The 11,833-nt window shown below is 63.0% G+C and overlaps 1 protein-coding gene across 3 annotated transcripts in view; it reads right to left on the minus strand.

Annotated features, from left to right (window-relative positions):
* Positions 1–2,861: 2,861 nt before the first annotated feature.
* The window catches only part of Nckipsd (NCK interacting protein with SH3 domain), a 10,206-nt gene continuing 1,234 nt past the window's right edge, over positions 2,862–11,833 (minus strand). The window contains exons 1-13 of one of the 3 annotated variants that reach the window (XM_005410166.2): positions 11,550–11,720; positions 9,414–9,523; positions 9,025–9,229; positions 8,765–8,852; positions 8,079–8,575; positions 6,988–7,158; positions 6,749–6,835; positions 6,522–6,660; positions 6,340–6,420; positions 6,060–6,188; positions 5,883–5,975; positions 5,590–5,762; positions 2,862–3,732 (exon numbers count right to left, since the gene is read on the minus strand). In XM_005410166.2, the coding sequence (XP_005410223.1) occupies positions 3,529–3,732; positions 5,590–5,762; positions 5,883–5,975; positions 6,060–6,188; positions 6,340–6,420; positions 6,522–6,660; positions 6,749–6,835; positions 6,988–7,158; positions 8,079–8,575; positions 8,765–8,852; positions 9,025–9,229; positions 9,414–9,523; positions 11,550–11,720 (2,148 nt within the window). In that variant the 3' untranslated portion in view covers positions 2,862–3,528. Of the gene's footprint in view, positions 3,733–5,589; positions 5,763–5,882; positions 5,976–6,059; positions 6,189–6,339; positions 6,421–6,521; positions 6,661–6,748; positions 6,836–6,987; positions 7,159–8,078; positions 8,576–8,764; positions 8,853–9,024; positions 9,230–9,413; positions 9,524–9,799; positions 10,030–11,549; positions 11,721–11,833 lie in introns of those variants that run through there. The other 2 variants (XM_013507638.1, XM_013507637.1) reach the window with 2 other exon arrangements.

Genomic DNA, 11,833 nt, shown 5'->3' on the forward strand with positions numbered 1-11,833 from the left:
CCGGACAGGATAAAGTAAAAGTGACTGACAACAGGTTTTGGAATGCATGTGTATGTGTAGGGGTGTGTGTGTGTGTTTTGTAGTGCAGATTTGAGACTGAGCCTGGGGCCTTGTTCATAGGAAGGTGAGTGCTGTACCCCTGAGGGATAACTCACAGCCATACCAAATTTTGAAAAAGACCAAAGGAGCTGGAACTCAGACCATAGAGGAGGGGCATACACTGGTAGAGGTGCAGCATCTAGAACACTATTTGGCAGTATCTGTAAGAACAAGTCTAGTTTGGCACACGCAAGCAGCTATGTATAACGATGCTACTGTTACAGAGACGTTGTATTCCATCGCAAGGTCATCAGCAGTGGACAGATGAGCGTCCTGCCTGTACGGCAGCGAGAATGAACAAACTACAGTCACATGCTGTGACGTATGAGTCTCAGACACTTAACGGTGAGTGACAAGCCAGACACATGCAGACTCCGTGGCAAAGTTCACCTGGGATTCCCTCTGGAGAGCAGGGAGGAGCCAGTGATGGAGTGATTAAGTGACTTGCAGCCCTGTGACATGGTTTCTTCACCTGGTCGTGGTTGTATTAGCGTTTTCACGGCCACGGTAATTTTTGAACACTACACTCTTCACAGTATGTTATTCTCGCATTAAAAAATAAGTCGTCCTCATTTTACTTACAGCCTCGGTCTGTGTCCAGGAGACCGAGCCAGCAGGTGGTCTCCGCTTCTCATTCTGGGGTTTCCAGTGCGTGTGCAGCCGTGGCCACATGCATGTCCTGCAGACAGTGCCAGCGCCTTTAGACTCCTAATTGCAGGTGGCATTTCTGACCTAGGAACCGGCTCTCATCCCCTAAGCTTCTTGTTTCTTCTGGACCGAACCCGGATGGCCCCTTTCTGCTCAACCCCCCTTCATCTTTCCCAGCCTCCCTGACATTTACACCCTTCCATGCAGTCCCTGGTGTGTCCCAGTGACGTCCGTACGCTCCCACACAGCCCCCGACGTGTCCGGTGACGTCTGCGCCCTCCCACACAGCCCCTGACGTGTCCCGGTGACATCTGCGCCCTCCCACGCAGTCCCCGATGTGTCCCGGTGAGTTTGCAGGGATTTCTCCGATCATAGTCTGCCTCTGTGGCTCTAATTTTGTGCTGTGAGACCATCAGAGTGTTCGCTGAGGGGTCCTGGAGTCCCATCCCTGGCCACCTCAGTGCACATCTGCTACCAAAATCTAGCATTTACATAACTTCATCAGCGTCCCTTACACACTCGCACAAGGGCCCCTCGGCCAGCCCTGGAGAAACGGACATACTTTGTCGTCCTAGGGGCCAACACTGGGACAGACGCTGAAGCACAGCTCCACTCTTCCCACCACGCTCGTGTGTGCATTGCGACCGGGAAAACAAAAAGTCACAGTTGGTGCTAGATGTTTCCACCTCAGCTTCCTGAGAACCTGCGCTTTTAACCGAATCGCCCTCTCTTGAGTTAATGGTTTCCTGACTTCAGCACCCTCAGGAGAAAGGAGTCGTGACTGAAGTCTGCATTGCTGACCTTGGATGGAAAAGGGTCCTGTTTCCAGGATGAGGAGCGATCTGGCTGTGCTTCCAGAGCGCGTGAGCTCCACCGGGGGCTAAGGTGGGCCCTTGCCCCGTGGCCTGTGCGGCCCTGCAGCAGGCTCCCTAGCACGCCGTCCTGCCTTTGCTTCCCGGGCACCTGCTTTCCGGGGCTGCACCCTGGGCCTCTGCTGCCTCCTGCTGCATCTCCTCTTGCTGGTCCACAGCAGCTCCCTGCCTTCAGCATCTACTGAGAGAGGAAGTTGTGACAGAAGTCACAGCGCCCGTGACGGTGTGTGGACTATGGAGGAGTAAGTCCCGGGTGGAAATGAAGAGCACTGATGCCCCACTGCCAACCGCTGCCCACCTAGGGGTGGGCCCTGATGTTTCTGCCACTTTTCAGGACAGTCTCTTTGCTGACTTGGGAACCCATGAAGAGAATGAAGGTTTTATCAGACTGGCGTCTAGGCCCTCTGGAAGAGGAACGCAAACCTCACTGCCCCCTTAGCACTCTTTCGAAGCTGGGTGTGATGGTGGCACACACCTGTAATCCCAGCACTTGGGAGGCTGAGACAGGAGGATTAATGAGAGTTTGAGGCCAGCCTGGGCTATGTAGTGAGTGTAACACCGGCCTAATTGCACAGAAAGACCCTGTCCAAAAATAACAAAAAAGAAAATACACACATACATAGACTCTTTCACCCTCAAAAAAGGACATCTGAACTGGGGATGGGGCTCAGTGGTGGAACTCTTGCCTTGGGTGCACAAGACCCTGGGTTCGATCCCCATCACCACACACACAAATGACATCTCTAGGTTGTAAAATGAGGGTATCACACTGGTCTTGGTGACAAGGGAAATAAAGCCGGACACGGGCCATTTATCCAGGGAGACCACAGCTGGGAGAGGGCTTGCTTCCTTTGAGAATAGCTATGTAGGGTGTGGTGGCCCACATCTGTAATCCCAGCACTTGTGAGGCTGAGGCAGGAGGACCGTTGCGAGCTTGAGACCAGCCTGGGCTACAAAGTGAGCTCAAGGCCAGCCTGAACTGCATAGCGAGACCCTGTCTCAAAAAGACAAAAAAAAAAAAAAGCTACGTAGAACAAAGTCCAACAGGGAAGAAAGGGGTGGCTTTCACAGAGGAGAGGCTGGAAGTACAGCCACCTACCAAGCTGGGCCCCCGGAAGGACAGAGCAGGAAGCAGAGGTTAGAACAGGCCATCCACTTTGTCGCCTCTTCAGGCTACAGAAGTCTGAAGCCGGATGACAGGGTCCTGAGCACCAGCCCCCAGGGCCATACAGGGAAGCCTGATTCCTGACGCCTTTGATTTATTTCCAAAGTTGAGCTATAGCACATAGGAAAATACACATGACTTTTCAGTCTACGTTTTTAGAGAAAATAGATTCTGTCACTGGCTTTCTCAGCATCACCATCCTGTTCCCGGAAGCTCCAGAATGGATGGCATGTCTCCTGGACACCCTTGGGCATCTTCCACTTTCACAGCAGCAGCGTGGCCAAGGCCTCCTGGGCTGACAGCAAGGGGCAGTGACCCCAGGGGGTTTGAGGGAGCATATGAGCAACACTCACTGCAAAGCTAAGGCAAAGAGCAGAGCTGGTGGGCAGCGCCTCCCCTCACCCCAAGAACATGGCTTGCAGAGGCCCAGGGCACTGGCCAGGCGGGCGGGGATGGGGCTCTGGCCCAGCCTGGAGCAGCAGCAGGACTCTGAGTGTGCAGGGGGTGTGAGGCAGAGGTGAGGCATGCTGAAAAGGCAGATTACCAGGGTCAGAGGGGCTTCTGCTTGTATATTCCTCCCGCCCCGGTGTACTTCCCAGACCGTGGTCCCCAAGCCCACACTTGGCCTCTTGCGTTGGGCCGACCCACTTAGCCCCTCACAAGGTCAGTGCGCAACACTAAGGGTGAAGCCCCTGAGTCCCCCGCACCCGTCGCAGAGGTGCAGGGAAGCGGGGAAGGAAGGTGCTAGCTGGGGGCCTCCCCAAGCACTGGGAACTCCTTGCACATCTCTTCAACGATCATGTGGTCCAGCTGGCACTGGGGCGACGTCTCCTCCTCAGTCAGGATGCGCCGCAATGTGGCCTGCAGGTCCGAGAGCCGATGGCGGTGCTGCAGGTAGGGCGTGGAGCGGACCACGGCATGCATCAGGGAGAGGTACTCCATGCGCAGCTGCGGGAACAGCAGGCCGGCTCAAGCACTCCTGGGAGGTGCTGTGACTGCCAGCTGGGGCCCCGCCACTGTCTCCCGTGGACCCAGGGCTACGGACCAGCGCACACTGCATGAGCATCAGGGCTGCGTCCCAGCACCCGGACCGTGCCTGCGGCAGTCACCGTGCGAGTGAACGCGTGAACCCTCCCAGCCACCAGAGTCCCAGAACGGGGCCTGCCCTGGGCAGGCCTGCCAGCCCTCCAGAGCGGAGCCCCGGAGACACCACGCACGTCGTGGAGCCTGCCTGCTTCCACCCTGCCCCTCTCTCGCCCTGGAAGACCTCATTCAGGCGTTTCCCAGTGACCTGGCCTCAAGCTTTTAGATCTGTCCTGTGAGCCCCAGGCCAGGATATCCACCCTGCTGGTCAAGCCTGCACCTCTCAAACCCACGCAGCTACCGTCCAACTCCAGCTTCCCCTCGCCCTCCCCAAGCCGAGTTCTCGTGCTGTGTGTCTCATGACAGAGCACTGCCGTTGCTTCACCAGAGCCCTCGTTCCAGCGCTTGCCCTCTCTCCATGCCAGCATCCCTCATCATTCTCCTTACCTCTGAACAGAGGAGCCAGTACCAAAACCTCCCCTGGGCGGCGTCACCCACGGACTCCAACGCCGGAGTCAGACCGGGGCGCTCGCCACTCGAGGCCATCGACGGGCCAGAGCCACGTGTGGCCCTCGACCTTCACTCCCAAACTCGATGGCCAGTGGCCATCTCTTCGCTGTCTGCCGCCCCATCGGCCACCTTCTCTGTCTCCCAAAGCTAACCTGCCTGGCCACTGGCCTTGCGCTTCATGAAAACACAGCAGCGTCTCCCGGAAGCCCCGCCTTCCGCTCTCAGCACGCGCATCTCACCTGCCCCCCGCCACAAAGAATGGCGGAGGTTTCGCTCCTCCAGGCTCCCGGGCGGGGTAGGCACAGCACCTCCCACACTCTCCCTGACCCAGCTCGTGCCCCCCACCCCACCCCACCCAGAAGATTTACAAGAGCTGCCTGTTTACTGCTGTCCACTCCCACCCCTCGGTTACCTTCAGGTCCCCCCAGCTTTCCACGGGTGTCCTCCAGGACTCTGACCTCCCTTGTCACTGCTGACAGCCGTACGGCGAACGTGACCCCCACTCTCAGCCCCCGCCAAGGCTCCTGGCTGCGCTCCTCCTGCACGTGGCTCTGGGCCCTCGCCTGCCTGCTTTCTCTCCGGGCTCCTCCCTACGGACCCTGCCCGCTGTGCCCTTCCCTGGGCACTCACACCGGCGCGGCTTCCGGTCACACCTCTGCACAGAGAGCCCCAAATGGTGCTGTAGCCCCCGCTGGCTCCCCGCGGCCTCCCTCAAGCTCTCTGTGCCCAAACGTCTACCAGGCGTCGCCCCCATCCTGGCACCATCAGCGCCCAGCTGTTTCCTCCCAAGCATCCCCCTCCCCCCTCCCCTCGATATCATCGTGAGGCTCCGCCCGCCCAGCTGCTCAAGACAAAGCAGCGTCAAGCTCTGCTGGACCCATCCAGCGCGCCCCAAGCCTGGCCTTCCCCCACCACCCCAGGGGCCGCACCCCAGCCTGCCCTCACGTGGCCAAGGTCCCGCAAGGTGTCGTCAGCCCACTTCCCCTTCCTGAGATCTGCCTGCCGTGCAGCCCCGAGGTGCCCTGTGCACCCACGTCCCGCCATCACCTCCCACACCCTCTGCTGCAGCGGTGCCCAGACGCCCAGTCCGGTAGCGCCACGGCCGCCGCCCCGGCTCCCAGCACCCCTGCCCTGCGTTCCCAGGGGCCTCCCGCAGCCGCCCGGCTCCAGCAGCACCCCAGCCCCTCACACTTCACGTCCCCTCAGCGTCACCTTGTCCCCGGGCGAGAGGTCGGCGATGTGCCGCACGGTGATGTCGATGAGCGCCATCATGTCTGTGTGGTAGAAGATGGCAGCCGTGGCGGGGCTGCTGAACACGTCCTGCAGGAACTTGAGCACCGAGTGCGGCGGCTGCGGCTCGTGTTTGAAGATGCGCACGGGGTCGTCTAGAAGGCAGGGGTCACGGGGTCAGGGCGGCCTTTGCTGGGCTCCCACGGTGACCCCAGAGGGGGACACAGACTCACAGGAGATACGACTGGTACCCGCACGGATTCTAGGGCCCCCACCTCCTCTGTTGAGCAGCAGCAGCAGCTTCTCGGAGAAGATCTTGACGTTGGAGTGTTGGCTCAGGGCGGCCATGATGACATTCTGGTCAGGTACTGAGGAAGGACAGGGTGTAGACGGCAAAACCGCAGCCTGCGAAGCCTCTCCGCGCGGCGCCCCCCAGCCGGTCCCATCCTCACCTGGCAGGTGCAGGTTGAGAGCCAAAAGCAGGTTCATGCAGAGGTCCGGCAGCTGCTCCATGGTGTCCAGGGGCAGCCCGTCCTCAACGATGCTCAGCAGGAACTGGGCGAAGGGCGTGCCCAGGTGTTCTGGAAGAGGCACCCACGCGTCTGCAGCCTCATCCCGCGCCCTACGCCACACAGTTCCTGGGCGCTCGCTGAGCCGCGGGGACTCCCTACCCTGCCAGCCCTCGGGCCACGGCTCGCACCTCAGTCAGCAGCTCACCCTGTGCGTTCTTACCGTAGTGCGCGTAGGGCACTGCCTCCCCCATCGAGAAGACCATGGCCAGGATGAGCGCAGAGTAACAGAGCTTCTGATGGTCTGGGGTGAGGGGGCAGGCAGTCAGGGCCCTGGAGACGGCGGGAACCCCAGCGGACGGGGGGCCGCTCCCGACGGCAGCATGCTCTCCCGCCCCGCCTCACCCTGTGTGTCTGTCTGCATGTCCCGTGCCAGCTCCACAGGCAGCACAGACGACACGAGTGTGGAGATGATCGCCGCGTCAAGGCCGCACATGGCCCCAAAGCACTTGAGGAGCAGCAGGCGCAGCGACGCTCGGTGTTCCTGGCAGGGGACCCCGGTGCTGAGTTTCTGGAACCCCTAGGCCTACCCGCACCCCTCCACGCACCCCTCCCCTCTGCCTGGTGCACACCATTTGGTAATAGGCCACCAAGGCCAGGACAGACTCGAACTCACTCCTCTTGCACATCTTCTTGCAAACTTCAGGATCCGCATCGGTCTGCAGGGAGGAGGAAGCGTGCGTCACCCAGCGGGCCTGGCCGTGTGGCCGCACGGAGACAAGCGAAGCACTTCGTGCAGGGGAGAGGGACGGGGCGGGGCGGGGCCCTGCTCACACACATGCTGGAGACGTACGCCACCCCCACCCCGCACCAGAATATGCAGCAGCTCTTCCAGATAGCATCGGATGACACCCTCATCCTCATACAGGGCCCAGCTGCGCTGCTGGGCATCGTCCTTCCTCCGGGCCAGGTCCGCAAAGATCACTTCCAGCCTCTGCTGGTCATGGCAGACCTGCCCAGAGGGTAGCGCTGTGCTCATGTCCTGGGGAGAGAGGGCAGGACACGGCTTAGCACACCATCTCCAGGAAGCCCTCAGGCCTTGGGCCTACACTGTGAGCGCAAGTCCCACTTGACCCACACCAGGCAGGGGTTCGCCTCTGGTCCTGATGCTCTCCCGGGACAGGATGCTGCGTTAGGCAGTGTGTGGGAGGCTTCCCCACACCTGCCTCTCACTGCACCCAGATAAACGCCCAAGAAGGGCACAGACTCCAGCACCTGCCGGAGCAGGACTGAGACGCCACACTCCCGTCCAACCCGTGGAGCAGGCCCATCACCTTCCATCGCACTCTCCTGAGACCTGCAGGCCGGGCGCTGGCTGCTGTGCCCGGCGCGGCATGCTCCTGGCCACGGCCCCACCACCCACGCCAGAACTGCAGGAGGAGCCCGACGGAGGGACCCTGGCCCAGCCAGCTCTCAACACACACTCCGGGCTCGCGGCCTTCAATCCTGCTCCTGACCGGAGCCCTGCACAAGTCCCAGCGCACCCACACGCCTCACCGGCTCCACCTGGGTAGCAGGTGGGCCCCCGGGACAGCTCTCCAAATGTACGTTCCTGCCACCGCCCAGGCCAGCGAGACACTGCTGCACCCACGCGAGTCCACTGCTTCCCGCCACACCCTTGGGCTCGCTGCCAGCTACTCCCGGTCTCTGCTCCTCCCATAGCTGCTCTCCCCACCCGTGTGCCAGCCACGCCACCTTCCCCTTCCCCGGGGCCACACTCAGCCCTGCGTCACGCACGCTCTTCCTCCCTCTCTCCTTCCTGAGTCACTTCAAATATCCCCAGCGCTCAGCCTAATGAGAGCCCAGCACCACAGTGAGGAACACCTGTCACATACAGGCTGGACACGTGTGGGGCTGGGAATGGGGTGCTGTGGGAGGCTCCTGGCCATGCTGCCCCCTCACCTTGCCCTCTACCAGCGAGAGAAGGACCTGCTCCATGACAGACGAGCTGGCTGGCACCGAGGCCTGGATGTGACCCACCACGACGCCGATGGCCACGCGGCACAATTCGTGGCTCAGGCCTGTGTTCCTCCGCACAAGCTCCATCAGCTCTGCCCCAATGGTCCTCGGCACAGCAACCTCGGCCTCTGCCTTCTCCTCTGCGGGCCCCAGACTCAGAGAGCCCAAGGACTCCAAGGCGTCGGTGGCCGGGGTTGCACAAACCGCCACCGCCTCCTCCTCCGCGGCAGGGGACTCCGGGGCGGGTGCCCTGGAGAAAGAGGGCAGGGCTTGGGACGCAGCGTGGGTGGCTCTGCGTGGCACCGGTGGGGGCGTGGGGGAGCAGCCAAGGCCCAGCTCAGAGGGGCTGGAGCCGGTGCAGAGCGTATCCAGGGAAGTGCTGTTCACGGAGGAGCCACTGGACACCGAGCTACAGCCGGAGGGCGTGGTGTTGCGGCCACCTGTGAGCACAGGACACACGCTGTGCTAGGGCAGCCCCAGCCCTGTCCCCCACGCCCCCCAGTGCCTCCGCTAGGCCCTCGGTCCCTGCCCGGCCCAGAGCCCCCAAGTGCCCGATACAGGGCCCCGTCTGCCTGGCGCGGCCACTCCCAGCCCTGAGCACCCACCCCGTCCCGCACGCTGCCCCTCACCGTTCCCCGACATCAGGGCCTCGCGGTCTCGGCGCTTCACGGGTGGGGGTGGCGTAGTGGGTGCTGCTCGGCGAGGCTGGGGCGGGACCTGTGGGCACAGAACGGGGTCGGAGGGGACAGGCTGCTGCCTGGCATCCTGAGCTCTGGCTGCGGCCAGGGCCACGGCTCTGGTTACATTACTAATCCGAGTGGAGCCCTGAGCCTCAGGATAAAGGCTCAGGCCCACCCACCTCCTCCTCCAGGACGCCCTCACCACGTACCTGGTAGAGGGCGCCATCCGCCCCGAGATGCTCAGAACTGGGCAAGCTGTGCTGCCGTTCAAACCCAGTGCGACACACCCCATTGGGCTGCCTGGCAGCGGCAGCATCCAAATGATGGTCGCTGGTGGACGCAGTCATAACGGCAGCACTGGAGGTCGAGAGGCCTTTACGAGACAGGGTCTCTTTCCGATGGTGGATCAGCTTCCTAGTGGGGATGCCGAGACTGGCGAAGAGCACCGCACCCCCACGGTCCCCAGTTCTCACAGGAGCCTTACGCGAGGCTGCGGCCCCTCAGGCCCAGCCCTTCGCGCCATCTCCCAGGCTCCACCAGCCCCACCTGAGCATCCCTAACGCTCCCTGGCAACGCCGCCCGCCTCCCCCTCACTCACTGAAGGACGCCGCGCTGCTCCAGGCTGTACTTGCCGCCGTCCCGCATGGCTGTGTTGTGCACGGCCTCGATGGCCCGATCAATGGCCTGCAGGACATCCTGCTCTACGCCCTGCGGGAGGTGAGCAGTCAGACCCACGCCCGGAAGGGTGCCCAGCCCAGACCCAGCCCAGGAGGACGCTGAGTGTGGGTCCACTGAGAGGGGTCTCCAATGCTGTCCCTCGGGGAGCAGGGACACAAAGGAGCCCCAGGGGGCCATTTCACACACAGGGCCCCAATCAGGGCTTCTCCCCATAGAAAGGTTCTTGGTTCAGATGCCTCTCGAGACCTGGGCTCTGGAGCAAACCCTTAGCCCAGCGAGCCCCAGTCTGCAGCCAGGACTGCATACCTACTCCATCCCTGGGCTTGGTTCAGAGCCCAGGCTGAGATGGCAAGCAGCCTCCAGTGCCTGGAATCCTTAATCAGTCCCTCTGGATCCCGCGGATGGCTCCCAACACCAAGGTCACACCCAGGACAGCCTTGTCCCTGCAGAGCCCCGTGAAGGCTCCAGGAGCTGAGAGGGAGCCAAGGGGACCCCGGCTGCCCAGCCCTGCTGTCCTCCCAAGCTGCCCTAGACCTGCCGTGGGAAGCAGCTCTGTGTCAGCTGCAAAGGAAGGACGAAGGGACAGACCTCGTACCTGCTCCTCGCTCAGGTCCTCAGCCTCAGCAACCCAGGGGGCCAGTCACCCTGCCCTCCCTTCACCCCACCGCCCATGGCCAGGCAGATAAACAGGAGCCTGAGAGCCGAGGGAGCTCACTGCCCGGTGCTCTGAGAAGTTTCCCTGGTGGGGGTAGACAGATGCACGCAGTCAGCAAAGCCCTGCGGGTGGCACCGGCTGTGCCACAGCGCGGGGAGATGCGAGACGCAAGGGGGGCAGAAAGACAGTGAGACAGACCTGCAGAGAGGGACGCGGAGGCAGGCAGAGGGAGACAACGCAGGGTGACCGCGCCAGGGACAGAATGGGAGAGGCAGAAAGGGAAACACCCCAGTGAAGAGCAGGATGAGGTGGACAGAGACCTATGAGAAACCGAGACACAGGAGCGCGCTGGCATGCAGCCAGCGCAGCGGCAGAAAAGATGGCAGCCCCTCTGTCTTCCCCACAGGGCAGCCCACGGCCCCACTGGCCCTGCCGCGGCCTGTGCTCAGTCGGGGCAGCAGCAGGACCTCCCCCTGAGGGGTCCTCAGCCCCGCACTCCCGGATGGGCTCAGGCTGAGGGGCGGAGGCCCAACCCCTTTGGCAAGGACCAAACAGATTATCCTGTTATTTCCACTCTCAAGTGCTCGAGGACAGGGTGTTTTCTAGAGCGGGGGACTAGGACGGCAGGCATGTCTGGCAGAGGCCGCCTCTGAGGCCTGTACTCAGAAGAGACCAGCGGGAGACACGGGGCTGCTCTGGCGGAGACAGGAACTGGGACTGCAGCCTGCACTGGAAGGAAACGGGGCCATCGTCAGGCCGGGGGAATCCTGCGGAGGAGCCACTCCAGGCTAGGGACGAGGAAGGATGGGGCCCCTTGAGTCCAGAGGAAGGAAGTCCGCGAAGTCGGGGCTGCACGCACGGGGGAGCAGAAGGCACGGCGTCGGGAGGGTCAGCAGGCGCGGGGAACCTCGGTCCAGTGACTCCGGCTAAGAGCTTAGGGATGCGGAGTACAGGACGGTCGGAGACACCGGGACCTCAGCGTCGGGGGTCACCAAGAGGGGCGGGAGTCCGAGCCCAGGGTCCGAGGGCAGGTGCGGGGAGGTGAGAGCCCGGGCGCGTCGAGGGGAAGGGGCGGCGCCTAAGGTGCCTCGTCTCGGCGGGGGGTCTGGGGTAAAGGCCGGCGCTGCGCGGCGGGGGCGGGGAGGGTGGCACCCCGGTGGCCCAGCAAGGGGAGTACTGCGGACTGGGGCACCAGGGACCTGGCGGCTGGAGTCTCCGGGTCCCGCTCTAGGACCTACTCCGAGGCAGGTCCCCGCGGCGGGCGCCTGAGGTCCCGAGGGGTCTCCGCCCCAGAGCGCGGCTTTCGGCGGCTCTCGTGTCAAGGGGCCGCTCTTCCGCAGGGCTCTCGCCCTGGGGTCTCCGCGCGCGCGGGCCGCGGGCCCGGGCCCGGCCGGCACTCACCTGCAGACGGTGCAGGTAGGCAGGCGGCACGTAGCCCGTCTCGCCGCTGCGCGCCCGCGCCGCCAGCCACCAGTGCGCGCTGCTGCGCTCCAGCACCAGGAAGGTCTCGCCCGCGGCGAAGGCCAGCGCGTTGGGCTCCGCCGACTGGAAGGCGTACAGCGCGCGGTACATGGGGCCGGGCCGCGGCTCGCGAGGACCAGGTAGGCGGCCAGGTGCCGACAGCGATACCAGGCCGGGAGAACGTCCGCCCCGCCCAGCCCCGCCGCGGGACACTGCGCGTGCGC

The sequence above is a fragment of the Chinchilla lanigera genome, unplaced genomic scaffold, assembly GCF_000276665.1.
Source record: "Chinchilla lanigera isolate Chin_1 unplaced genomic scaffold, ChiLan1.0 scaffold00131, whole genome shotgun sequence".
Lineage (NCBI taxonomy): Eukaryota > Metazoa > Chordata > Mammalia > Rodentia > Chinchillidae > Chinchilla > Chinchilla lanigera.